This window comes from Sceloporus occidentalis, unplaced genomic scaffold (assembly GCF_023333645.1).
Source record: "Sceloporus occidentalis isolate IW3139 unplaced genomic scaffold, rSceOcc1.0.p SCAF_14, whole genome shotgun sequence".
NCBI lineage: Eukaryota > Metazoa > Chordata > Lepidosauria > Squamata > Phrynosomatidae > Sceloporus > Sceloporus occidentalis.
Genome location: NW_028316994.1, coordinates 19,715,758 through 19,743,338, shown reverse-complemented (window position 1 = coordinate 19,743,338; position 27,581 = coordinate 19,715,758). Strand labels below are relative to the sequence as shown.

General features: G+C 51.8%; 2 protein-coding genes across 3 annotated transcripts in view; both read right to left on the bottom strand.

The window, feature by feature from the left end:
* Positions 1 to 202: 202 nt before the first annotated feature.
* SPAG7 (sperm associated antigen 7) lies at positions 203 to 7,527 on the bottom strand. Its single transcript, XM_089481151.1, has 7 exons — positions 7,258 to 7,527; positions 7,028 to 7,095; positions 6,838 to 6,926; positions 4,108 to 4,192; positions 3,909 to 3,998; positions 2,408 to 2,564; positions 203 to 1,646 (listed from the first exon to the last, which is right to left on the bottom strand). The coding sequence occupies exons 1-7, from the start codon at positions 7,343 to 7,345 to the stop codon at positions 1,510 to 1,512; spliced, it is 714 nt and encodes a 237-aa protein (XP_089337277.1). The 5' UTR covers positions 7,346 to 7,527; the 3' UTR covers positions 203 to 1,509.
* Positions 7,528 to 9,828: 2,301 nt separating this feature from the next.
* Positions 9,829 to 27,581, bottom strand: part of LRCH4 (leucine rich repeats and calponin homology domain containing 4) — a 43,333-nt gene continuing 25,580 nt past the window's right edge. Inside the window, exons 2-17 of one of the 2 annotated variants that reach the window (XM_089481148.1) lie at positions 20,352 to 20,496; positions 20,072 to 20,198; positions 19,148 to 19,253; positions 18,847 to 18,983; positions 18,166 to 18,284; positions 17,857 to 17,953; positions 17,554 to 17,641; positions 17,252 to 17,408; positions 16,163 to 16,297; positions 15,371 to 15,428; positions 15,091 to 15,139; positions 14,691 to 14,819; positions 13,335 to 13,444; positions 12,580 to 12,717; positions 12,351 to 12,428; positions 9,829 to 12,036 (exon numbers count right to left, since the gene is read on the bottom strand). In XM_089481148.1, the coding sequence (XP_089337274.1) occupies positions 11,830 to 12,036; positions 12,351 to 12,428; positions 12,580 to 12,717; positions 13,335 to 13,444; positions 14,691 to 14,819; positions 15,091 to 15,139; positions 15,371 to 15,428; positions 16,163 to 16,297; positions 17,252 to 17,408; positions 17,554 to 17,641; positions 17,857 to 17,953; positions 18,166 to 18,284; positions 18,847 to 18,983; positions 19,148 to 19,253; positions 20,072 to 20,198; positions 20,352 to 20,496 (1,880 nt within the window). In that variant the 3' untranslated portion in view covers positions 9,829 to 11,829. The remainder of the gene's footprint in view (positions 12,037 to 12,350; positions 12,429 to 12,579; positions 12,718 to 13,334; positions 13,445 to 14,690; positions 14,820 to 15,090; positions 15,140 to 15,370; positions 15,429 to 16,162; positions 16,298 to 17,251; positions 17,409 to 17,553; positions 17,642 to 17,856; positions 17,954 to 18,165; positions 18,285 to 18,846; positions 18,984 to 19,147; positions 19,254 to 20,071; positions 20,199 to 20,351; positions 20,497 to 27,581) is intronic. The other variant, XM_089481149.1, reaches the window with a different exon arrangement.

The following is a 27,581-nucleotide window of genomic DNA, read 5'->3' as shown; positions in this document are numbered from 1 at the left end:
CCTTTCGTGGCAGCAGCAAGTGCCACCAATGGTCAGCTGTGGGATTAATTTTATCAGGACATCTTGCCCAATTTCTAGCAGTACCAAAACCATCAAAGCCTCCCCTCGCTTGTCTCTTTCCTACCCTTATTTTTCTTGAGCTTAAAATGAGAGTCACAAACCCAGTTCCTGCTCCTGAAAGCATAAGAGACAGACACAAAGCAGCACTCAAAACAGGCGTTTAATGGGTGACACAAACACACACTTTGCCCTCTTCTCCCCAGTTCCCCCCAGAAGAATTTACAATCTGTCATCACAGAAAGATGAAGTACAAGGGGAGTACAATGGGGGCAGCAGCCCTCCCCACAGCTGAGACCCAGCAAGAGGGCAGGACGAAACTCCCCATCTATTTACACACTTCACAAGGAAACCTTGCCAGGAACATTGGCCAAGAGCAGAAGGAGACTTGGCCACGCTCACCCTGCAGCCTCCCAAAGCTAGGGTCCATCCCATTGGGGACAAAGGGATCCCCTTCGCCATCCCAATGCAGCCAAGACCATCCCTTTGCCACAACAAGTTTTCCTTGCAAGGGGTAAGAGGGCCCCTTCTCTGTGGCGGTGAGGCCTTTCCTCCTCCCTTTGCCTGCGCTCCTTCACAGAGGAACTGGAGGAGGGTTGGGGAAGCAGGGTCTATCAGTCACAGCCTGGGCAGGGGCCTTTTTGGGACTCCCAGAATCAGCCAGCCAGCATGGTCGCTGGTCATGCTGCCTGGGGATTCTGGACAGTGCAGTAATACTGCCACCATTTGCCAACGCCATTGGCAGACAGAGGAGCTGGGCAACAGCGACCCCAAGAGCCAAGGAGGCAGTCCAGCCACTGAGTCTCCCGCTGATTTCTCCCTCTGGCGGCAGAAAGGCATGCGCAGGAGGGCGCCAATGGGCACAGCTCCCCCCAGTGGACCCATGTGAGACCACAGCCCCACAGCCAGGCCTATCTTATAACTTTGGGGGGGGGGGCAACACACTAAGACTTTTCGGTGGGAGGGGAGGAAGAAGTTGCAAGGCCTGTAACACAAACCCCACCACTGGACCACCTCTGTGGGTCTGAAGTGGCAGCTTCTGCTGGCAGGAGGGGCTGAACAATACGCCAGGGAAGCCTTTGGGGAGGGGCACAGTTACTCTTTATTTCCCAGTCCATCCTCTCAAAGCCTGTCCACAGATACCCACAGAGCCCCGCAATGCAAGGTCCCACCCTGGCTCAGGCACAGTAACTTTTTTAAAAAGCCCCCTCCTATGGCAATATTAAAATGCAATCCTAGGCTGGGCGTTAAATAACCGAAAGGGAGGGGAGGAAAGGGGGGAGGAAAGGGGGCTCAGCAGTCTCTCCCCCTTAGCCCCCCCCCCCAATCCACTCTGGAGCACCTCAAAACACAACTCACAAATAGCAGCCTCTGCCCTGGAGAGGAAATTTCCCTGAATTAGTCGCAAGCACCCAGGCGGCATGAGGCCCCCCTCAATGGCAAACCAGAGTCCTACGAGTTGCTGCGGGTGCTGCTGCTGGGGGGCAGATTGGCGCCCTCATCCTCGCTCTGGCGCAGCCGCTTCTTTGCACGGATCTCATTCATGGCCTCTTCGATGGAGCGCGTGTCCCGCTTGTTGGCAACAGGAACTATTGGGAGAAAGAACAGAAGCCAAGCCTTTTGGGACTCTGTTATGAAGGGTGCTCCCCACCCTGAGAACACAGGCAGCTCAGAAGCAACATGGAGGGCCTCCTTCAGGTCCCCGGGGGCCAAGTTCAATTTCAGAGCAGTTACTGGGGGCTGTGTGCCAGTGGTGGTGGCACCCAGATGCCATAGTTCAGCCTGAAGGTCTTATTGCCAGTAACTATGTTTTGGGAGAGGCCTTTCAACTTTTGAGAATGGGGGGCATATAGGAGGTGAAAAACCACCCATACCCTCAACGGGTGTCATTTGGAAACCCCCATTAGGGCTGGACTGGGACACTGGAAGAGCCTGAGAGCCACCCCTCCTGGTTTCCCTCCATAGGGACTCTGGCCTCTTCCCACAGCAGTACAGGGAAGACAGGGACTCAGAGCCTTCTCAGAGGTGGCACCCGGCTTGTGGAATGCCTCACTGGCATCAACTCATGCTAGCTTCATTTCAGCGTCCAGTAAAAACAGGACTGTTTGGAAGCTAACGGTCTATTCCACAATGTCCAGACATGGCTTTAAAATATTTTAGCTTATTGAATGGCTTAACATGTTTTGTTAGTTCGAAATCATTTTAATTGTTTTAAACACTTCAAATCTGTTTTCCTTATACACTCTGAAACAATAGGGTGAGATACAAATGCTCTAAAACACGGATAAAATAAGTGTCTCCCTTGCCCAACCCCAAACTCTGCCAGGCGCTCACTGGTATGTGGACTCACCACAGCCATAGGCCTTGTTGGCCTCCATAGCGTGGGCAGCATCCTTGGCGGCCACCTTGCCAATGAGGTGGCTGTACTTGTCCTTGTAGTCCGTGTTGGGGTTGACCACCGTGGGCCCCTTCCGAGCGTCCTCTTCTGCCTCCCTCTGAGCCAGCTCCTTTGGGCAGAAAAAGGGGTGTGGATGGGCAAGGATTGTGAGGTTGCTCAGGAAAGGGCAAAGAAAAGTCCCCATTCCGGTCACTGAAGGCACCTCATCTTCCCTCGTCTGTTAGTGAGGAGGGACGAAGGAGAGATCTGGAAACCATGACCTTTGTGAACAGCCTTTCATGTGTCCTGAAGAGGTTAAGGGGCTGCAATGAGGGAGGTGTTCATCTCTTTATGGAATGACCCAGTACCTATACATCTTGGGAACACATCTGACACTCTCAAAGGTGTGTCAGTTCTGAACAATGTTAGCAAGCAGATGTCCTGGCAGCTCATTTCTGGCTTCTCAGTTTCTAAACACTCACCTGCTCAGATCAAGCTGAGAGAGCAGCCCAGGGATGACATGCACCCCAAAGCTGAATTTGCGGCCCTCTCCCTGGGATGCCGAAGGACTCCAAATCTTTTAACCCCCTTCCCCCCAAAACCCCCAGGCCATGTGAAGCCCCACTCCCATGGCCTCACTTGGACTTAAAACAAGCCTGCAAACCCTTTCATTAATAAATACTTCATCCTTTCTGCAGCACAGGATGCAAACAAAGTTCAGCTAAAATCTTACTTTCCAAAAGTTAAGAAATGATTACACCAACAATTCTACTAAAAAGGGCACAGTTAAAACAATACCAACTATGCTGAAAACATAATGAAGTACATAAAAACACTGAAAGCATTCTTCCACCACAAGGTTTAAAAACCAAGAGCCTGTCAAGATGAAAAGGCCTTTCCCTGGCGGCAGGCAGACAACCCAAGTGCCCTTCTTGCTGGAAGGAGTTCTATGGCTGGGACTGAAAGCACAGCAAAGCTGTCCCAGTGGTCCTCAGAGAGGCTGTCAACGATGTTAAAGAACCATTTTTTAAAAAGGGAGGGGGTGTCTTATGGGAAGCTGCTGTTGTTGATGACGTTGTGTGCCGCCTTGATCCTCAAATGGGAGATGCGGGATACAATTAACTATATTATTGTTATTCTTCAAGTTATTTCTGGCAACAAAGTGTTTGCCAACACTTGCCTTGCTCTCAGGCTGAGAGAATGGGACTTACCTATGGTCACTCAGAGGCTTTTCTTGCCTGAAAGAGGATTTGAATCCTGGCTCTTCAGAGCCCCAGTCCAACTATCAGGCCACTGCACTATGCTGGCTTTGCACCAAATGTTTAGAAAACAAGAAAGTTTCAGCTCAGGTTTACAACGGTAATTGAGTAAGTCTCCATATATTCGTCACGCTGGCTTTCAATGAGACCCCAGACTCTTGCCAGTTTCCCACCCCACTGCGACCCCCTTCCCCCTCAAAAGGAAGATGGCTCACCTTCAGCCTCCGCTTCTCTTCGGCCTGCTGTGGGTCCCACTCTTCTCCCCGGCGATAGGCCTCTAGCTCCTCATCCGATGGGGCAAACTCCTAGGAAAAGAAGAGCGGCTCAAAAGTGGGAGCTGCAGGCTAGAAATCTGGCCAGACTCCTGGAAAGGGGACTAGGGCAGAGCCTCATCCAGACCTCCCTCCCACGTGCCTTCTTAAAAATCATGACGTATCGCGACTCCTCTTCCTCGCCAAAGGAGAAGGAGGTGAGGCCGGCCACTTCCACCACGTCGTGCCTGAAAGGAAAAGTCACAATGGAAGGTGGAGAACGCAGCCCTTCATGCAAGAAGCAGCAAGAGCAACCCTGAACTTCATCAAGTGCCAAAAGGACTAGAAAAGGTACTTTGCAAAGAACAACTCCAGGGTCAGCCAGACGGACAAAGTGGAAGCTGGGCGTTACGGACCAACAAGGTAACTTTCCAAAGCCAATGGAGTGGCTAGCAACAGACCGCCTTAGAGATCTTTCCTCATACAAATAAATCACATTCTTAATATGCGTTTTTTGCTTCTTTTTATAACCGTTACATCTTGCCCTTTCCCCAAAACCAGTACTCAAGGTGACCCTTAACTGTATTGCAATCAGTTTAATGTGTAAGCCCTTAGACCCAGGCTGCATCTACACTGCAGAACTAATCCAATTTGACACCGCTTTAACTGCCCTGGCCCAAGGCTGCTTTTTGTTGTGCAATTCTTCTATCAGCTTGAGGGCAGGGCCCTGCCTCAGGAGCCATTTGGAAGCAGCCGCTCTGCTTTTAAAAAATCTGGGATGTGTACTTTGTGAGACATTTAGCCTTCTGGTGCCACAACAAACTGGAAATCCCATGTTTCTATAGGATGGAGCCATGATAATTAAAGCAGCAGCCCCAGATTTGGGGGGAAAGCGAGTCAGAAATAAAGATAACAACAACAGAAAAGCATTAATTAGAAAATGCTGCTGATAATAATTTGTTGTTGTTGTGTGCCTTCAAAACCTTTCCAGCTTATGGAGACACAAAGGTGAACCTATCATGAGGTTCAGAGGGAGTTTGCATTTGCCTTTCTCTGAGTCTGAGAGAATGTAACTTGCCCAAGGTCATCTAATGGATTTTCATGGCCAAACAGAGATTCAAACCAAGGTTTCCAGAGTCCCAGTCCAGTGCTCAGACCACTACACCACACTGTCTCTCCTTTTTAACACAATTGTTGATTTGATGGTTTCTTAACTGTTGTGAGCAAACTTGTTTTCTGCTGCTCCAGAGAACAGGACCCAGAACAATGGATGCAAGCTCCAGGAAAACTTCCTGACAGTAAGGGCTGTTGGACAGTGGAAGATGCTGCCTTTGAGTCTCCTTCCTCTGAGGGCTTTAAGCAGAGGCTGGATGGTCATCTCTTGGGGATGCTTTGATGGAGAGTTCCTGCATGGCAGAAGAAGGGCGTTGGACTGGATCAGGGCCTTTTTGGGATCTCTTCCAACTCTAGGTTTCTAAGTTGGAAACAACTTGAAGGCACCCACCAGCAACAACAACAAAGGCTTTCAAGCGCTTGAAGACCCCACGGAGAGAGTCTGAAACAGCTTTAATGTCTGAGACCCTCCTCTTGGGGAGTTCAAGCACTCTAATGTGTTTTGTAGAATACATTTGTATTTATATCTGTTTTGTGAACTTCAGTGTTGGAAAGAGGCCAGCTGTATATGTCTATGTGTATTTCATAGAATTATAGACTAGGAAAAGACCCTAAGAAGGGCCATCCAGTCCAATCCCCTTCTGCCATGCAGGAACTCACAATCAAACCATCCCCAACCCAGCCTCTCTTTAAGCACTTCCAAAGGAGGAGACTCCACCAAATTATTGGAGGGATTTTGGCCCACTGTCCAACAGCCCTTACTCTCAGGGAGCTCCTAATGTTAAGGTGGCATCTCTTCTCCTGGAGCTTGCATCTATTGTTCTGTGTTTTACACACACACACACAGAGTTGCCCCTCTGTTTTCATGGACCTCAGACCTGTGACCATTGCTTACTCATGAGGAGAAAACGGAGGGGATTAACATGGGGTATGCACCTATGGCTGCTTGTGGACACGAGCCCCCATTGAAGCCTATGGGGCTTCAATATCTGCAAGTCTCCGTTTCTGCAGAGGTGTGTGTCTGGAACGGATTCCCTGTGAAAAGAGAGGGCTGACTGTATATATACACTTGTCCCTCTATATTTGCTAGGTTTAGGGGCAAACGACCCCCATGAATTTGGGGAAAATCGCAAATAACAAAAACGCCATGTTTTTACCTGAGAGGACACCTCTCTAGGGATCTCTAGGTCCTCCAGGGCAACTCTATGGCCAACGTCCGACAGACACTGACCATAGAGTTTCACTGGAGGAACTACAAAGGCCTAGGAGAGTGTCCTCTCTAGGGATCTCTAGGTCCTCCAGGGCAACTCTATGGCCAACGTCCGACAGACACTGACCATAGAGTTTCACTGGAGGAACTACAAAGGCCTAGGAGAGTGTCCTCTCTAGGGATCTCTAGGTCCTCCAGGGCAACTCTATGGCCAACGTCCGACAGACACTGACCATAGAGTTTCACTGGAGGAACTACAAAGGCCTAGGAGAGTGTCCTCTCTAGGGATCTCTAGGTCCTCCAGGGCAACTCTATGGCCAACGTCAGACAGACACTGACCATAGAGTTTCACTGGAGGAACTACAAAGGCCTAGGAGAGTGTCCTCTCTAGGAATCCCTAGGACTCTCAGTGCAACCTTTAGTTAACGCTGACCATAGAGTTGCAATGGAGGACCCAGATATCCCTAGACAGAACGTATTAATCCAATCTGCAGATCGGAAGCCCGCAAATCTGGAGGGAGGAGTGCCTTTGGGAGCCGAGCCCCAGGATCCTGGGAGGAGGAGACTCACAGGATGCTGCGCTCGATCTTGTTCATGGGCGGGAACTTCTTCTTGGTTTGGCCGCTGTCCTGGATGAAGTCGGAGACCTCCTTCTCCATCTGCGGAGGAAGAAGGGAAAGGCGGCCAGTGAGGAGGAGGAGGCTCTCTTCCCTCCCTCCCTCCCTGCCTCCCTCTCTTCCAAGGCAGCGGCAGAACCGACCCTCTTCCGGAACTCCGCCTTCTGGCGCTTCTCTTGCTCCTGGAGCTTCTTCAGCTGAGCCGTTTGCTCTGAAGGGAGAGAGGGAAAGGGTCGGCAAAGGCTCAAGGCCAGGGGCTCCATCCATGGCTGCACCTAAGCTCCGCTCCGGGCCCCCGGAGCCCGCAGCCTTGGCCCAGGGCAGCGAAGCCAAGCAGAACCCTAGTCCCAGCTCCATGCCCCCTCCGACCCACCCTTCGCCCTCCGGGCCTCTCTTCCTGCCAGCGGCGGCGGAGGCTCCATGGAGCTCAGGATCGAGCCCAGCAGGTCCAGCTCCGCCATTTTGGACGGACGGCACAGAGCGGGCGGGCCACGCCCACCACGCACGGCGTCGAGTGACGTCAAGGATGCGACGATGACGACGCTGATCAGCAGCCCCTGCTGCGGCTGGCGAGCGGGGCGGCCTTCTCCCGGGACGCCTCCTTTAAAAGTCGGAGGGCACTAATTCTCTCTGGGAGGACGCCACCCGCTCCCTCTCCCTCGTCACTTCAGTCGGAGGCAGACCTTGCGGAAGTTGCTTTTTCTTCCATGGCAAACTCCCCGCCCGGGACTACGACTCCCGAGAGCCTCCGCCGGCAAAGCTCGGCTCGAGGAATTGTGGCCGTTGTAGTCCAGGGCGGGAGGGGGCGGAGCCTGCCCCTCGTTGGCGGCCAAGGCGAGCCGTGATGACGTCACCGACAGGCGCCCCGCCTCGCGAGAGGGCCGCCGGCGGAAGTGAGACAGGAAGTCCCTTGGTCCGACGAGAATGGACTAGCTGTGCTTTCTGCGATCTCTAGACTAGAGCGACCCTGCTGCTGCAACTGATCCCGAATCCCAGGAGGGTTGGCAGCAGCAGTTCCTCTTGTGACCGGAAGGGGGAAGCACCTCCGACCGACGTGGCTTTCTGCGGTTCCAGCGGTTCCTGTGACCTGGCCTCTGCCGCGTTTCTATTTGCTAATCAGCCCCTGTAATAGTAAAATGTCTGCTATTTGTGTCGTTTAAATCATATACAAGCAATTGCGGAGCGCTGAGGGGCTGGGACCCCTTGGGCCTCCCTGGCGCTGCCCTTCGCGGGAAAGCAAGGCGTGAACGCCGGGAGAATTCCAGAGAGAGATCATGGATACAAACAGTTGGATGGTTGCTCTTCATAGGTTTCTTTAGCTTGGAAGCAGAGGGCTTGAAAGGGAGCTCGCTTTGACATCAATGGCATTCTGCAATGCTCTCACTCCAAATGGGGCTCCTAAATGTCTGCGTTTCCTTCATTTTAAGACCCTGGTGATTTCTCTGCTTCCAACAGCGATCCCTGAAAGAGCAGCACTTCTGTGAAAATCAGTTTGCAGCTGAAGAGCAGAATGACTCGCAGTCACTGAAAATCACAGTTTGGCATCAAGCCAGTCCCAGTTCCAATCAGTGACTAAGAATATCTGTCGCGCCACAGGCCTTCTCTCCCTCGGCTCCCAGCCCAGCGCCCTCCGTCTTCCGTCCCCTCGAAGGCGTCCATCGCAGCCAGCCTCCGCCTTCCCTGCCAGCCCCGTTAACAGTCCCGAGGCCCAGCCGGGTCAGCACTCCGAGGGAGGAGAGGCTCCGCCGGGGCCCCTCTCCAGCAGCAGCTGCAGCAGGGCCCAAAGGGGGTCAGCCAGGCCCTCCTCGCCTTCCTCTTCCAGGAGGGGGCCGGGGCCACAGAGGTGCTCCTGGGGAGGAGGGCAGCGGTTAGAGCGGCGGCAGCAGCACTGGCCTGGGAAGCGCTCCCAGGACTGGGCTGGTGTTTGCTTGTGGCTTGCTGGGTTTAGTGTTTAAGCGCTCATGTCTATTACGTTTCTATTTGTAGGATGTTCGCCATAGGCAGCTTTATCTTATTCCATCCGGATTGTACGTTCAGCACTGGATAAGTTTAGTAATACTCCTCATCCATCCAGGGCAGTGGGAGTGCGCATGGCCTCTGCCAGCCCTGGCTGAGCCAAAGGGACAAAGGCCAAGGCAGTCCCTTGACCCGAGTGCCTAGCCACGAAGGGCTGCAGGGGCCGGGGCTCCTCTCCGCTTCTAGGCCAAAGGCCCAGTGTTGCCTGAAGGCTGCTCCAGGGGCCCACTGAGAAGTGGCACCTGTCTGTCTACAGTGGTACCCCGGGTTACGAAAGTAATTCGTTCCGCCGCCGCTTTCGTAACCCGGAAACTTTCGCTAGCCGAAAAAGCCCATAGGCTTTAATAGCGAAAGCCGCGATTCCGTGTGAAATCGCGCCGAAAAGCACCAAAATTTCTTTCGCAACCCGGAATAACCTTCGTAACCCGGAAACAATTAATTAAGTGAATTTCTTTCGTAACCCGGAAATTTCGTAAGGCGGCGCATTCGTATCCCGGGGTACCACTGTACTTGCATTTGCTTGCTTCTGAACTGCTAGGCTGGCAGGAGCTGGGACTAGTGCTGGGAGTCCATCCATCATGCAGCCCTTGGGCCTCCAACTGTCAACCTCCCAATGCTCTGATCATCAGAACGGCCATCTTAACCACTGAGCTCCTCTTGGGCAGAAGGTGACTCCCTCCACCCCAAAAGTGCCAGGGCTCTGCCTCCAGACTCAGAGGAAGGAGACCCTTCAGGAGACGGCCAACCTGGCAGGGCAGAGAGACCCCTCGCCCGCCTCTGGGTCCAGGCCATGCCCCTCCAGCCTGGAGGGATGCCCTCGCAGCTTTGCACGCCCACAATGCTGCCAGACTGCAGATACCAGCATGAGTAGCCAAGGCTGGTGGATGCTGGCACTTGCAGTGGAGCAGCGTCCGAGGGCCACCTGCCACTCCTCCCTGCCATTTTTTTCTGCTCCTGGGGGGCCATGAGGAAGGGGAGCCCTCCAGCCCTGGTTTGGGAAACAGGGAAAGGGGCGGCAGCAGCAGCAGCAATGGCAGCAGTGCTCTCTGGGACCATTTGCATTAATGCGGCCTTTGCAGAGACTGTAGACAATCCAGCCCTCGCAATTCCTAAGCAAACACAACGACAAAAGCCACAAGGTTGTCTTTTTAGGTGGAAATTCATGTCTCCACATTTTTCAACATACAGAAGTGAGCCAAGGGCAGGGAAAAACCAAACACAGGCTATACACACAAAACACACAAAAGTGAATTTACAGCCAAACAAATAATAATAAATGAAGGAAAGAACTGGAGCCCTTTTAAAAACAATTCCATCCGACGAGGAGGAAAAGGATAAATAGCGCACAGAATATTTACAAAATTGTACATGCGTAAAAAGGCAAATATCTTTACAATAGTCTATATTTTCTTCTTTTCAAATATATATATATAATATAAAATATATGTATATATATATATGTATGTATGTATAATTTAATATATTTAAGGCAGCAAACGGAGAGACTCAAAGGGCTGGATCTTGGGTCCGCTTGCTCCTTGCGCTATTAAGGTGTCTCCGTTTAATCTGTGGGTTGCAAGGCCATCTGCGCTGAAGTACGCCCGACAAAGCAGAGCTGGAGGCTTTTGCACAGATGAGCGAGTGCCCTCTTCCTCCTCTGCTTCCTCCCTCACTTTGGCCCTCCCCAAACCATACAGTTAAGTTAAGGTCAGGCCCTCAGGGAAGGAAGAGACTTCCAAGCATCAAAGCCCCTCTGGAAGTTTCCAAAATTAAGCTTCCCAGGCAGTGGCATTAGGGCTGGGCCTAAAGGGATGGCAGGCGCAGCAACCGAACGGAGAAGGGATTCCTAGGGAGGCTGCAGGGCCCCCCCCACCTGCCCAAAAGGCCAGTGGACAGGGGGCTCGGGGGCGGCTGAGGGGAGATGGGAAGGACCCCCACGCCAAGGAAGCTCTGGGGAGACTTCCCCGCCAGTCTTTTGGGGTGTGGGGAAGGGGTGGGAGGGAGTGCCTTTGGCTTAGTGTTTCTTAAAGTCAGAACACGGGGCCTGGGGGGATGCCCAAGGTGCAAAGGATGTTCTGCCCTCTGTCCCTCGGTTGGGGAGAAGCGGCCTGAGGCTTCAAGTGCCGCCAAGTCAGGAGCGCAGCTGCCCTGAGACATGAAGGGTTTGAGACGCACCGCGTGGGGTTTCCCCCACCGAAGCAACTTGGTGTGCGTGTGCGCCTGTGTTCCCCTTGGCAGGCACTCGTGAATTAGTGCAACACGGTATAAGTGCACAGAAGTGGCTGTGGGGAGACTGTGGCTTCTTGCTAGGCAGAACTATTTCTAGTGTCCAAAATGAAGTTTAGTGTCCAAACACTTTCACTAAGGGAACAAGGCACAGATACAACCAGGGAAGGGAATGCTTGGAAGCAGGCGGCTGGGAAGGCAGCGGGAAAGGGCATCCTGGACTCAAAATGTGGACGTTGCTTTTTTGGACTACAACTCCCCATAACCGTTGATGGCTGGAGGATGCTGGGAGCTATAGTCTAAGAAAGCACCTTTCCCCAGCTCTGGAGCTGCTCCAAGCGAGGGACCATCCTTTTTGCGACCTGTCCTTTTGCAATCCCCATTTGCTTGGGGCTTGTTTCCAGTGGGAGAAAGGGAGCATTTCTAGGTTTCAAGGGCTGCTGGCTTGAAAAAGGCACATGCCATGCCCAAAGCAGCAACCCTCTCACCCAGCCCTATTCCTGACTGGCCCACCCCAACCTTCCTCCTGCCCCCTGAATTATGAGTCTTTGCCAAACGGCCTCACAAGGAGGCCAGGGCCAGGAGGAGGAGGGACACCCACCAACTAAAAATGCAGAGGCCCTGACCAGATTGGGACCTCTGCCCAGGATGACCGAACCTCACCAGGCAGCTGGCCCTCCAGCTATCTGCCCCCCCACCCCCCTCAGCAGCCACAGAGCTTGCAATAGGCCAGATACAGGAGCAACATGACGAAGACATAGAAGATGCCAAAGCCGGCCAGGTGTTCCGAGAGGGCGGCTGGGGCGAGGGGCTTCCCCACGGGGGGATGCAGGAGCAGCAGGGCCTCCAGGAGGCGGAGGAACCCACGAATGTTGCCTTGCAAGAGGTCAGCGGCAGAACAGAGAGAGACCTGCGGCAGGTGGAGAGGACACAGGGACAAGAGAGGGAGAGGAAGGACACAGACAGAGACATGGCAAGGTTAGTGGAGCTAGCCGAGCGGTGGGCTGGCCAGGAGGCCCCTGAGGGAGCCCAGAAGGGAGTGGAGGGCAGCGTGGGGGGAAAGGGGGCCATGGGAGGAGGAAGTCAGGAACCCTAGAAAGGGCATCTGCATGTGTGAGAGAGAATCTACAAATAGGGTGGGTTTGGGGTCCCTGCTATAGGAGGTCTTCTCTCCCTAACCACTGCCATGACCCCCACCCCACTCCAAGGGCCCACCAGACTCACCTCCGGAACTCCCAACTGGTGGCAGGCGGCCAAGAAGTTCTCCACGTTCTTCCGACTTTTTACAGCATTCAGCTTTGGCTGTTGGGAAAGAAAAGCAGAGAGAGAGAGATACTGAGGTGTCCCTATCTGTTGTGGGTTGGAGGAGCCAACCAGGCCTGGATTGAACCCAGCCTCAAGGAACAAGGACAGGACACTTTTGGAAGCCCCCTGCCTCCCCCCAGAGGCTCACCACAGCAGAAGAGGGCACATGGATGAAGGGAATGGATCGCGGGTGCAGATGGTTCACCAGCTGGCAGAGGACGACCCCGTTGGCCAACGCCTCACCCAGATCCTCAGCTAGCATGATGTTCAGCCGAGACTCAATCGCCTGGAGAGGAAGAGGATGGTGTCAAGCCTGGGTGGGAAAGGAGGTTCCAGAAGGGCCCTTGGAATGCAGCCGGGCCCAGGACTTCTCTGACCCTGGAAGGAGCAGCTCTTGATTTATTAAAAGCAAGCCCCTAACCCTCAATAAAGGCTGCAGAGTTCACCTTGCAACTAAATTAGATTCCTAACAATGATGGCTAGGGGCCTCACCTTTACCTCAGCAGGAAAAGCCTGCCAGATGAACAGAATACACTGCCAGATGGAGGCAGGTTCACACCATCCAACTTTCATTGTCCTGGACGGCTAGTTCCTGTGGCCCTGCTCCACCTCAAGGCCCTCTGTTCCCACTCCTAGAATCCTCCCTTGCCCCTTCCTAATCCTCACCCAAACACAGCTGGACCACAGAATATGGCAGGCACTGAGCAAGCCTACTTTTGCTCTGAGTAACAAAGAACCTTGCAAGGCTAGACTGTCCTCCTCTGCCATCCCCACGTTTGGGATTCTGGTCAAACAGGAGCCAAGCCTCCTGCCCTCCCAGCCTGGACCCCCACAATGCGGCTAATACTGCCTGCTTTTCCAGGATGCCATCTGCCAGATGTGTTTCCACTGAGGTCTCCCTACCTTGTGCAGCTGAAGCATCAGTCCTCTCTCATCCAGCGCCTGCGACCCAGGCCTCAACCTCCAGGGACTGTTGAGCTCAGAGGAAGAGGAGAGATCAGGAGAGAGGGAGCCTAGAGACAAAGGGAAGGAGAATCAGAAGATGCTCTTTGGGAGCAAGACAAGGGCTGCTGGAAGGTGATCAAGGATGGGCTCAGGTCTCTCATCTACTCAACTGGCCCATCTGCTTGTGAAGCATATCTTTTATATATATATTGGTTGGGGGCTTCTCTGTGACTCCACGCTCTTTGGAGAGCTGTATGCATCACCTCTCCCCAAGACTTAGTGTACTTTTGCACAGTCATTGCCTGCCTTCTCTTTGTCTGGCTGTTTGAAAGAGCAATACCAACACTGAGAATAATGTCTGTTGGCAGACTGAGCTTGGTGAGGCAATGAGGAATGTTTCTGGGATGAAAGGGACACCCTTCCCTGGAACAAGAATGCTGGAGGTTTAACCTTAACAAGGAGACACAGAAGCTGTTAAACAGGACTGGGGGGAGGGGGGAACTGGCAGGAGCTGGGAAGTCGCTGGTTCAGGCTGAATTGTCCACAGGCAACGAAGGGGAGAGTGTTTTTCAACCAGGTAAATCGGGACAGGGTGGAAATAGGCCACAGGCATATGGAAAAAGCCAAACCATCAAAGAAGGGTATGGGTCTATGCAGAAAATGCACTTGCCTCAGACAGAAGTACTTCTAGGCTAATGCCAGATTCCTCTGGGCCAAAAGAGGACAGCTGAAGTGCTTGGTTTTGTGGCCAAGTGGCTTGAAAGACCACATTCTCTCACGTCAGCCTCCAGCCTAGGTTTCACAATCCCAGTCTTGTCACCTTCAGAGGCACAATTTGGAGGGAGGGAGACATGAGAGAAGGACTTCTCAGTGGCTGCTCCCAGGCTCTGGAACCCTTGAGAAGGGAAGCCAGGTGGCCTTCATTTCTGCCATCCTTCAGATACAAACTCCTGCCATTTAAGCTGATTTGCTGCTGAAGCAGATTTTCACCTAGTTAGTCCTTTTTACTGATTTCTCCCTCTTTCCTAAAATGCTTTGGCACTATTTTCAGTAGAAAGTTGGTATAAGCATTTAGCAAGTAAATCAAAAGAAGTGTTCTTTCCAACTGTCCCCTGACTTCTTGGCTCCTCTCACTGCAAAGAGTGTGTGTGTGTGTGTGTACTTTCAGCTGTGTACGGTAACTGACAGAGGAAAGACGCCTCTCACGAATCCAGGGGACAACACAGAGGGCTTGGCCAGCCAGCAAAGTGTATGATCTGCCACAGCAGGAATCCTCCATATTTCATTTTGGAGGTTGCCCTTCCTGATGCTTACCAGAGCCTCCCCGCTGGATGCTGTGACGTGAGGAGGAGCGGAAAAGGAAGCTGGAAGGTTTCTGCATGGAGTTGGTCTCACGGGCCAAAGAATTGGCGCCCACCATGGAACTCTGTGGGTGGTAAGGATCTGCGCACAGAGGGCGAGACGGAGGAAGTGGCTTAGCAATGGCGACACTCAGCTCCTAGCGGCCCGTGCCAGCTCATGTGCAGCAAAAGCCAGCAGCCAAGGTCCCCACATCATCCCCTGTGCTGTGCCAACCTATCTCCTCCACTGGCAGCCTCTCCTCACCTCCAAGTGGGTAGCCCTGGAGACACGTGCCCCCTCCCCAGAGGCCCCTTCTGCCCTGTCTACCAGAAGGGCTCCCTGGCTATTGCACTTATGCTGGGGCCCAACTTACCTGCATAGTGCAAGGGGCTCTGCCTGAGGGAACCAGCCAGCTGTTCTCCCTGTGAGAAAACAAAGAGAAGAGGTGAAGACTGACCATCTGCCCCCAAAGGAGGAGAAAGAAAGAAAACAGCCGTCTGTGCGGCTAGTGTCGGAGGGGCACTGCAAAACACAACACATGTACACACTCTCTTTCTCTGAAGAGAAGCCACACAGAGCACTGCATGCAATCCTCCCCCTGATGCACACACAGCAATAATTTGGCTACAGCCAAGCAGTAATCTGACAGTTACCTTGCCCATTCGATACCTCAGCTGGGAGAGGCTGCTGCTACTCTCTGTTAGACTGTTGCTGTGGAGGTAAAAAGACCCCAGTGTCAGAAAGAAAAGCCAGAACTACATGCCCACTGCACAGGTGGCTGTGTTTTGGGGGACTTCCCTGGACTGCAGCATCTGGTATCCTCGCTTCCCTGACAAAATCAACTGCTGGGTTTTAAAGAGGGACTCCAACCTTATTCTTAAGTAATGCCAGTGTAGCCAGATAGGTAATAAAGTAGGACTTGGAGCAAGGAGGCCCTGGCTCTGCCAGGTAATGTATGGCTTTGAGCCAGTTATTCTCCTCCTGATCCAATCATGAAATGAGAAGTCACAGTGGTCTGCCTCACAGGGCTCTCATGACAGAGAAAGCAATGGTATCTACTAAGTACTAAAAAAAGTGAGGAAGGCCCTTTGAAGGAGAAACAGGAGGAGGAATCTATTGAGCAGAGTTTTGGGTTGCTGTCTTAGGAGAAGAGGAACTATGTCTGGTGGCAGAGGAGAGAAAAGGAAGGCTGGAGGTGGGAAGTGAGAGAAAAGGCATCCCTTCCTACAAGAGAGATACTTTGGCCTTCCTTCCTCAGCTCAGGGCAAGTGAACTGGGCAGGGCCATGGGCAGATCCTGGCAAGAAGGAAGCTAGCCAGAAGCCACAGGGCAGCCACAACAAGGCACTGGCCTCAGAAGGAACTCCTCTGGGGACAGAGCCTGCTTGTCGGGGAAAAGGGGGCATGGGCCCAGCTGTCTTCCCAGGACCTTATCCAGCCTGGTACCTCTCACGCTTCTCAGCCCCTTGGCTCCACAGAGGCCGCGGTGGTGGCTGCTGCCGCTCCCGTTCCTGCCACAGCTGAAAGATCTCTGGGCGCCGGCGCTCCTCACCAAATGGCTCTGGCCGGGGAAGGCTGGCCCTGGAGAGTGAGCGGGCGAGTCACCAAACAGCAGGGCCCCCCAGATGCCATTCCCACTCACCTTCCTAGAGTAAGGGGAGAGCCGATCCCCAAGCAAAGCAGGCTAGAAATGAGCCATAGAACTGGTAAAGGAGGGCAGGCCGCCTCAATAGCATAGGTCAGCCGGAGGGAAGTCCTTGCAGACCCTGAAAGGAGGGCTACTCTGAACATCAACGGTGGCAGCAAGAGACTAAATCAAGCCCATGCACAGAACAGCCGCCTTGGTTCTGGCTAATTTCTAGTGGCTGGGGAGGTGAAGGAATCCCTTTCTACCCTCAGATGCCACATTTGATCTGGCATAAGTGACATGTGCCTTAATTATGTCCTGATTACTGTAATGCACTCTGCATGGGGCTGCCTTTGAAGAGTCTTTGGAAGCTTCAGCTGGTCCAAAGAGCTGCCTCCAGATTTGTTAACTGGCTGGCCATAAGGAGCACACAGCCCCACTGGCTACCAGTCCATTTCCAGGCACAGTTCAAAGTGCTGCTTATTCCCCATGCAGCCTTATACAGTACACTAGGCTATACAAAGGAACCTTTCTCCCCATACTTATTGTTTATTAAATATATGCCCCGATATGGAAAGCTATCCAGGCTTTGAGAGCCTCAGGGAAAGCCCCTCTATTAGTTCTACCACTTTCACTGGCAACTCGAGCAGGGATACAAAACAGGACCATCTCGCTGGCTGCTCCCAAGCTTTGGATGCCAGGATGGCTTCCTCCTCAATGTCCTAACAGAGGACTTAGAAGTTTGGGGGATAGATCCACTCAGGGTAGCTTTTGGGCAGCCTTTTTGGCTTAAGATTTCTGGGCAGTCTTTGGTGGTGAGGGCTTCTCTCCCCTTTTCCATCCAACAGAAAAGAGAAAAGGCACTCAGGGGTGCTCTGACGCAAGGTCCACCAGGGGTCGCTGCTCACCTGCTGGTCAGACCGGGCTCCATCACTCTGAGGAATGCGCTCCTCCCAGCCCCGCTCTCCAACTTGCCCTCAGTCACCACTGTTGCCTCCTCCTCTTCTTCCTCGCCGTTAATGCTGCTGTCAATGTAGTCCACCTGATCCAGGTCACTGGCATCAGCTGCGCTTAGGAAGAGAAAGATTTGCTCTCATCCCATTCTCTGACTGTGCATCCACTTTCCAACCAGTGACACCACACACACAGAGGTAACTAGGCTGGCCCATGTTCCTGACTCCGCTTTCCCTCCTCAGCCACAATGCCTCACCTGCCCCATTGCTCTTCCTCTTCAGCTGCTTGGGGTCCCGGGTCAGCTCAGCGATGCGGAAGGAGAGGTCTGAGAACTCATCTGCAGACTAAGAGATGGAGAAAAGGGGATCAGATGGGAAAAAATGTATAAAGGCCTTCCATGGGATGAATGGGGAGAAAACACCAGCTCAGCTCTCTCAGCCAGTTTAACACATCCTTCTCAATTTGTGGGGCTGCATGAGGACAGGGACCCACAATCTAAGCCAGCAGTTTCAGAAGCAGCTGGCGTTACCCCTGCACTCCAAGCATGGTCCTGCTGTACCTCGTTTCCCGACCACCGTTTGCTTCCACTGTCCACGCTGTTGAAGCCCGAGTCCAGGCCGCCATACTGCTGCATGGAGTACAAATCATCTGGGAGGCTGTGAGGGTGGCAAAGGAGAAAAGAGAAGCACGATGAGGTGGGAAAAAGGAGAGGCCAGGTTTTGTCCTCCCAAGAGGCCTATTTGCTCTCCCCGGAGGATGCCAAAGCAACACCCACTCCATCCCCTACTGCTGCCAAGCTGCCCTAAGAGCCTCCTTCCTTTGGCGAGGGGTGCAGCCTTGCAGCACCCCACCTCTGCCCCCTCCTCACCAGGTTCCAAAGCCAGTGGGGCGGCTCCCTCGGGCGAATTCTGCCAGGTCCACCCGGCCCTTGCTGCAGGCCTCAATATTCAGGTATTTGAAGATGTGGATTTTGCCTTTCAGGCAAATCTGTGGGTAAAATGGCCGGCCGGTCAAGGTCCAAAAGCACCTCCCCCACAGGACAAAAGCTGCCATCGCTGATAGGGGCACCTTCAGGCAAAACCTGAAGAGGCTTTTACAATGATCCCCTTGTGGGGTGGGGGACATGGGTCCCTATATCTCTCCAAGTGTCCAATGGGGCCTGCTCTCGACCTAGGTGCCATGACCACTAGGCCAGAGTGCCTGGAATAGGAGTCAGGATTGGGAGGGAGTTTTCAAGGCAGAGAGAAAATCCAAATTATTCCAACCACAGCCCAACCTGTGTCCAGAGGCACCTAAGGCTGGGGCTATACATTTCCCCAGAAGCTCTCAATAGCAGAGGCTGGCAGGGATGCTGGCAGCCACAAGCAGCAGAGACTGCTTGTGCTGAAGGCTAAGGAGGAGCAGAATGGAGCAAGGACACTCTGCCCAAGGAGGACAGAGTCGGACAACCAGAGGTCATCCCTTCCCCACCTCTCACAGCAGAGGGTGAGCTGGTGCTTTTGGCCCTTGCCTGCCAATGGTCTCTCCCTTCCAGCCACACCTTGAGTACCTGTGCTGGGGGGGACTGCAAGGGGTTGTTCTCCAGAAGGATGGACTGCAGGTGCCGGAGGTGGCGGTAGGAGACAGGAATGCAAGTGACACGGTTGCAGGAAAAGTCCAGACGCACAAGAGGCAGCTCAGCCAGCTCTGGGAGGGAGACACAGCACAGGTGTGAGCCAGTTAGTGTGTCAGGGGGGCATGGAGGTGGGAGGCACCACCTTGGCTCTTCCCAAGTGCTGCTCCTTCCCCTGGGGAATTTTAGGAAACCTGTGAAAAAGACAGCAGGGAAAACAGCCCAGAAGGGGACTGACCTTCAGGCAGGATGGCAATTTGGTTCCTCCGGATGTTGAGGTCCCGAAGAGACTCCAGGCCCCCCATGCTGGCTGGGAGAGACTGCAACTCGTTGCTGCTGACGTCCTGCTCAGGAAAGAGTTAAAGGAGACGGAAGATGAAAGACACAGTCCCCCTTCGGGCCCCTCACAGAGCACCCCCCCCAAAAAAAAACAAACCCTTACCCTGACACTGTCTGCTGGGAAGGAGGCATGTGATGGAGGGAAGGGAGCAGCGCTGCTAACAGCTGTAGTATTAGACTGGCCTCAAAGGATACTCAGAAACTTCAGTCAGTTAAAATCATTGGGGGGTGGGGGTGGGGAATGAGTAACTGGGACCAGATAAAGAGAAGGTGTTTTGCCCAGTTCAGAGAACAGCAATGGTAGGAACCCTGGCCTGCCTCCTCTGGAGGGTCCAGCTCAGAGTTCTCTCAGACTCCTCCTGAGGAGGACCCACTGCTCTCCGGATCGGAGGCAGGTGGTGATGGGTGGAGAGGAGGAGGAGGAAGAAGAGGAGGAGGAGAGGAGGGCCTTTCCTTTTGCTAACACACCCCCCCCCCCCCGGCACTTTGGCCTCAAGGATTCCTCTCCCCAAAGTGTCTTTTACCAAAGGCTGGCAACTCCTTCAGGACTTTCAGCTTCATTTAGCCTTTATTTGTTCAGCTTTTGACTGCTGCTGCACTGCCAGTAGTGAAGTCAGCAGTTACATACTCTATTGTTCCCACTGTTTGAGTCTGTGGGGAGGGGGATGTGAGATCTGGGGATTCCTAACTCTCCTGATCTCCACATGTCTTCAACCTCAACAAGCAACGGCAAAACTGGACCACTACAGGATGCTGCAAAGGACAAGGTTAGGGGGTAAGGAGGAGGCTGCACCCACTGGCCCCCCCCTGAGCCTGGACTCACCAGTTGGCGCAGGCTTCTGAGGGCACCAATGTCTTCGGGCAGGGAGACCAGCTTGTTATTGCTGGCGATGAGGACTTTGAGGGGCAGGCGGCAGAGGCAGGAGGGCAGGGAGGTGAGCTGGTTCCGGCTGCAGGGAAAGAGACCTTAGCCAAGAAAATGCCCCCCTTGGGAAAAGGACCAGCCAGGGGATTGGGGCTTTCTCTGCACAATAATCCAGAGAAGGCCCTATTCCACCAACCCTGGTCCCCACCCAGCCTGGGCTGCCTTCCGCATGCATTACCTGACATTCAGGTAGGTGAGGGCTTGGAGGTTGGCGATGGCAGCAGGAATGCTGCGCAGGCAATTGTGGTACAGGCTCAGCCCTTCCAAGGACATCAGGTGGCACGCATCTTCGGGCACCTCAGCAAAGCGGTTCCGGGACAGGTCTGCAAGGGAGGAGGGAGGGAGCAAGGTAGGATCCATCAAGAACCTTCATTTCTATTTCATATTTGTTTACTTATTTTCTATTGATTTATTTCTCACTCTCTCCCCAAATGGAACCCAAAGCAGCTTACAATATAAAATAGCCAGAGAACTTCCCAGGACAGTGTGTGCAATAGTTTAGTAAGACAAATATAATAGAACAGACTTAACTAGAAATTTGCACATTACAAATTCATATTTGTATAAATAGAAACAACAATAATTTTGCCTCACAGCAAACAACACAACCCTTTGGGGAACTCCTTGCTCCTGTTCAGACAAACTAAGGCAGGAAACTGGGAAGCGAATTCCAGCTGGCTCTGGGGGCCTTCTTCCGAAAACAGGGGGTTCCCATTTTCTCTAAATCTTCAAAAAGACTCCCAGCCCAGAAATATCTTGAGGCACCATGGTCCCCATTGGGGAATAACACCTCTTCACTTGTTTCATTCTCCTAGGTAGCAAAGAAAAATACTGAACGTTTTGTAACTGCTGAGTGAGATTACAAGTGGTTTTGCACGTGGCACGGCTATTAGTTTTTGCATTCTGGGGCTGTTTTGGTGAAACTTTCTTTAGCACAAAATTTGCCGCACTTGGAGCAAAATGGCAAATTTCCTTCTCCTGGTTAAGGAAGGGTGTCTCCCCAATTTGAAAAACCATCCACAAAAAGATGGATAGGGTCAGAGCTCTCCACTCTCAGCCAGGCTTCTTCAAGAGTAGGGACTAAGCCAGGGTGGGAAGGTCTGGCCTACATCAGGCCCCTGCCCAAGCCAATTTGTTTTTAGGGGGGGATAGAAGGGGGGGGAATTCCAAATGTGGCAGCTTTGCTTTCCTCAAAAAACTGGCTGAAAACAAAACCAGACATGATGTCAGGTCAACTCCAGTTCTAATTCTAAAAAAACGAATGTGGAAGCGCAGCCAAAAATGGTCACCGCCTGTATTAACAGTGTTGGAGCCTCCCAGATGCCAAGTCAGGATGCAATGCCCATCCAGGAACGGATGGTACTCAGGCCAAGCTGCTGGGACACCTTTACCCACCCACCCACACACCCCAAGCAAAAGGATTGGAACCAGAGAACCAGTGCTGGGGTACAAATGTGGATCTGGAGGGACAGAGAGATGGACTGAAGGCAAGGTCTGCTAAGATAATCTTTTGGAGGCAAAGGGAGGAAGAGACTAAATTTAGCATCAGCCTGAGCCCACTCCCACCCATCCAAGAAGGCAGGAAGGCAGTCCCCTCAGGTGGGCGGATCATAGAATCGTAGAGTTGGAAGAGACCACTAGGGCCATCCAGTCCAACCCCCTGCCATGCAGGAAATCCAAATCAAAGCATCCCTGACAGATGGCCATCCAGCCTCTGTTTAAAGACCTCTAAGGAAGGAGACTCTATCACCTTCCAAGGAAATGCATTCCACTGTCGAACAGCCCTTACTGTCAGGAAGTTCCTCCTAATGTTCAGGTGGAATCTCTTTCCCTGTAGCTTGCATCCATTGTTCCGGGTCCTGTTCTCTGGAGCAGCAGAAAACAAGCTTGCTCCCTCCTCAATATGACATCCTTTCAAATATTTAAACAGGGCTATCATATCACCTCTTAACCTTCTTTTCTCCAGGCTAAACATCCCCAGCTCCCTAAGTCGTTCCTCATAGGGCATGGTTTCCAGACCCTTCACCATTTTTGTCGCCCTCCTTTGGACATGCTCCAGTTTCTCAATGTCCTTTCTGAATTGTGGCGCCCAGAACTGGACACAATATTCTAGGTGGGGCCTGACCAAAGCAGAATACAGTGGCACTATTACTTCTCTTGATCTAGACACTATACTTCTATTGATGCAGCCTAAAATAGCATTGGCCTTTTTAGCTGCCGCATCACACTGTTCACTCATGTTCAACTTGTGGTCTACTTGGACTCCTAGATCCCTTTCACACGTAGTTTCATTCAGCCAGGTGTCACCCATCCTATATCTGTGCATTTTGTTTTTCCGCCCCAAGTGCAATACCTTACATTTCTCTGTGTTGAATTTCATTTTGTTAGCCTTGGCCCAGCTTTCTAGTCTATTCAGGTCATTTTGAATCTTGATCCTGTCCTCTGGGGTATTAGCTATTCCCCCTAATTTGGTGTCATCTGCAAATTTGATAAGTATGCTCCCAATTCTGTCATCCAGGTCATTGATAAAGATGTTGAATAGCACTGGGCCCAGGACAGAGCCCTGTGGGACCCCACTGGTCACTTCTCTCCAGGATGAAAAGGAGCCATTGTTGAGCACCCTTTGGGTTCGGCCGGTCAACCAATTACAGATCCATTTAACAGTTCCTTTGTCTAGCCCACATTTTACAAGCTTGTTTGCAAGAATGTCATGGGAAACATTGTCAAAGGCCTTACTGAAATCAAGATATACTGTACTATATCCACAGCATTCCCTTCATCTACCAAGCTGGTAATTTTATCAAAGAAAGAGATTAGATTTGTCTGGCATGACTTGTTTCTCTGAAACCTATGTTGACTTTTTGTGATTATGGCATTGCTTTCTAGATGTTCACAGACTCTCTGTTTAATGATCTGCTCCAGAATCTTTCCTAGAACTGATGTCAGACTAACTGGACGATAATTGTTGGGATCCTCTTTTTCCCCTTTTTGAAGATGGGGACAACGTTTGCCCTTCGCCAGTCTGCTGGGATCTCTCCTGTTCTCCAGGAGTTTTCAAATATGATTGCCAATGGCTCCGATATTACTTTTGCCAGTTCTTTTAATACCCTTGGATGGAGTTCATCTGGTCCCGGAGACTTAAATTCATTTAGATTAACAAGGTGTTCCTCTACTATCTCTTTACTTATTCTGTGCTGAAATTCCCCTATTCTGTCCTCTGCTCCATTATCCTCAGGTTGAGCACCCTTTGCCTTTTCTGAGAAGACTGAGGCAAAGAAGGTGTTGAGTAATTCTGCCTTTTCTCTATCTCCTGTTAGCATTTTGCCATCTTCTCCACGCAGTGGCCCTACCGTTTCCTTCTTCTTCCTCTTGCTGCGGACATATCCAAAAAAGCCCTTTTTATTGTTCTTAACCTCTCTAGCAAGCCTGAGTTCATTCTGCGCTTTAGCTTTTCTGACTTTACCCCTACACATGCCTGCTATTTCTTTGAATTCCTTTTTCGTGATTTCCCCCTTTTTCCATTTCTTATACATGTTCCGTTTCAAACTTAGCTCGGTTGAAAGTTCCTTAGTCATCCATCCTGGTTTCTTGAGACACCTCACGTTTTTCTTTCTCACTGGAACTGTTTGAAATTGTGCCTTCAGTATCTCCCTTTTGAGAAAGTCCCATCCGTCCTGAACTCCTTTATCTTTTAGTATTTCTGACCATGGAATCGCCCTCAATACTTCTCTAAGTTTACTGAAATCCCCTTTCTAAAGTCTAGGATGCGTGTCTGACTCTGCCTGGCTTCTCCTTTCCACTGTATTACAAACTCCAGGAGAACATGGTCACTTCCACCTAAGGATCCCACCACTTGCACCTCATTAACCAAGTCATCCTTGTTGGTTAGGATCAGATCTAAAATAGCTGACCCCCTTGTTGCCTCTTCCACCTTTTGGACCATGAAATTGTCTTCCAGGCAAGTGAGGAATTTGCTAGACCTTGAGGATTTTGCTGAGTTTGACTTCCAGCAAATATCAGGATAGTTGAAATCGCCCATCACTACTACATCTCTCTTTTCTGACTGTGTGGTCATCTGTTTTAGAAAGATATCATCCAATTCCTCAGTCTGACTTGGGGGTCTGTAGTAGACTCCCACCGTAACACCCTTGTTGTTTCCCTCCCCTTTGATTCTTATCCAGATGCTCTCCACCTGGCTTCCATGATTGATGTCCAGGATCTCTTCACTGGTGTAAATATCTCTGACATATAGTGCTATTCCTCCTCCTTTCCTGTTTGGCCTATTTCTCTTAATAAGGTTATACCCCTCTATTTCCACATTCCAATCATGAGACTCATCCCACCAGGTTTCAGTGATGCCTATTATATCATATTTGCTTTGTTGTACTAGGAGTTCGAGTTCATCTTGCTTATTTCCCATGCTCTGTGCATTGGTGTAGAGACATCGCAGACCATGGTTCCCTTTTACTTGCTGCCTGTGCAAGTTTTTTTGCCTCCCACTGCTGGGTCCTTGCAATGTTTGCCTTGTTTCCTCTATGTCAGTTTGACTATTTTCACCATCCCTTTCGCCTTCCTTAATATTGTCTCCCTTCCCCTCGGAACTCAGTTTAAAGCTCTCCTGATCAAGTTCTTGAGACTGTTGGCAAAAACATTTCTTCCAACTGGCGTGAGATGCAACCCGTCTGTTGCAAGAAGTCCCTCCTCATGGAACCGCAGCCCATGATCGAAGAATCCAAATCCTTCTCGGCGGCACCATCTGCGAAGCCATTTGTTCACATCTGCTATTTTCCTCTCCCTTCCTGGACCATGCCCTTCAACTGGCAGAAGAGACGAGATGACAACCTGTACATCCATTCCTTTCAGCTTCCTACCAAGCGCCTCGTAATCCCTTTTGATGTTCTGAATGCTGTGTCTTGCAGTATCATTAGTTCCCACGTGGACCAAAAGGAAGGGGTATTGGTCAGTAGGCTTGACCAGTCTTGTCAGCCTCTCTGTCACATCACGGATCTTTGCACCTAGAAGACAACACACCTCTCGAGACATCTTGTCAGGCCTACAAATCACTGCTTCTGTACCCCTCAGCAAGGAGTCCCCCACTACGACCACACGCCTCCTCCGAGGCTTAGCAGCGACTGTTCCCTCGGGTGGGACTCTCAGGCTCCCCTGCTCTGTCCCAGAAGTCTGTCCAGGCTGCTCTTCTTCATCCTCCTTGATAAGGGAAAGAGCTTCGAATCGATTTTCTAGCTGCAAGCTCCCCGAACAATTCCTTCTTGGCTTACTTCTCTTTGTGACATTCCTCCAGCTGTCTACCTCCTCTGTTTGGCAAGTGACCTCTTCCACCCTAGCATCTTCCTCTGCGTGGTACTCATCCAAGATGGTTAGTTCTATTGAGTCCAGGAAATCCTCTTGTTCCCTAATATGCTGAAGTGTAGCTACTCTGGACTCCAGCTGCTGCACTTTCTCCTCCAAGAGTGATACCAACTTGCACTTGGTGCATGTGAAGTTCTCCACTTCTGTAGGCAAGAAGAGAAACATCCCACAAGAGTTGCAGGTGACTGCGGCAGATCCCTCGTTGTCCATACTGCAAAGTCTTTAGTAATAAATATAACAGTCAATCTACTGAAAATACTTCTTTAAAGGTAAGTACTGGCTGCTATCTTACACTTAAAGGGAAGGTTCTGTTTCAATATCTGATTCTAACCCGATGCCACTTGAGCAGAGTTGTTGAGTTAAAGAAAATGAAAAATTTGCGCGCCGTTAGGCTCTGGAAGCTGGTATATAAAGCTAGTCTGCTAGCTCCGCCCCCTTGTGACTCACAGATGTGACTCACAGAAGCTCTGCCCCTTCAGCAACAAGCACACGGTCTCAAAATCCCTGCCAAGCAGCTCCTCTCCTTCTCCTCTCTCTGGCCGGACTGTTCTGGAAGGCTCTGGAAGCTGGTATATAAAGCTAGTCTGCTAGCTCCGCCCCCTTGTGACTCACAGATGTGACTCACAGAAGCTCCGCCCCTTCAGCAATGAGCACACGGTCTCAAGCACACGGTCTCAAAATCCCTGCCAAGCAGCTCCTCTCCTTCTCCTCTCTCTGGCCGGACTGTTCTGGAAGGCTCTGGAAGCTGGTATATAAAGCTAGTCTGCTAGCTCCACCCCCTTGTGACTCACAGATGTGACTCACAGAAGCTCCGCCCCTTCAGCAACGAGCACACGGTCTCAAGCACACGGTCTCAAAATGGCTGCCAAGCAGCTCCTCTCCTTCTCCTCTCTCTGGCCGGACTGTTCTGGAAGGCTCTGGAAGCTGGTATATAAAGCTAGTCTGCTAGCTCCGCCCCCTTGTGATTCACAGATGTGACTCACAGAAGCTCCGCCCCTTCAGCAACGAGCACACGGTCTCAAGCACACAGTCTCAAAATGGCTGCCAAGCAGCTCCTCTCCTTCTCCTCTCTCTGGCCGGACTGGCTGGATGGAGGGCCAGCCCCATCTCTGCTCTCCTCTCCGCTTGGAAGAGCGACCAAACGTGTTCCCTTCCACTGGTGTGAAGAAAATCCCCACCTGAAGTTCTCCTCATGAGAGCTGGGTGACCAGCTCCTTCACTTCAGGGCTCCCCACCCCTCTTGGAGCATTTTAGAATTGTGACTTCGGGTGGGGGACAAGCTCACATGCAGACAGACAGACACCATTACAAATACAGTTCCTGCAAACCAGCCTCCAGGGAAAACCCAGCATATATATAGGCCAATCCCAAATCTGATGTTTCCCCCTCCGGCCAGGCCTGGGCTGGGGAAGTTAACCCGTTCTACTCGTAAGTAAGGCAAAGTGGAACAGTCAGCCAAGCACAGAGTTTCCTGTTTTCTTTCTGGAAGGAGGAGCAAAGGCAGGGGAGGAAGAGTCCTGAAGAGGAGTGAGAAAAAGGGAGTAAAGAAAACATGTCAGAAGGAACTGGTGGGACCCCACCTCAGGTTTTGGGGTCTGTGGAGGAAAAGTGAGGGGTACTCTCCAGTCTGAGGAGGGCAAGCGGTCATCCCAACAGGCAGATACACAGAAAAAGCTGAGAGAGGGAAGTCCACTTGCTCCAGAAATGCATCTTACAAGGAAACCAAGGCTGGCCAGATGTCTCTGGGGGTTGTGCAAAGGAAAGGGCCCAGGGGAGGCCAGAGGTCGGGAGTCGCCTCTCTCAACTTTAAAAAAAGAACTGGCCTGGAGTACCTGCCCCCTTCAGAAAAACAAGAGAGACCAGGGTGCATGGCACTACCGCTTCTTTCCTTCTCCCATGCCACCAAGCTCACCGTAGTGCCCTCCAATGGAAGAGGAAAGCAGGTTGACCCTCCAGATGCCCAAAAGCTCTTGGAGGAAGGAGGCCAACAGTTGAAAGGAATGGGACCTCCACCCCAAGTTCATCAGCAAGAATGGAA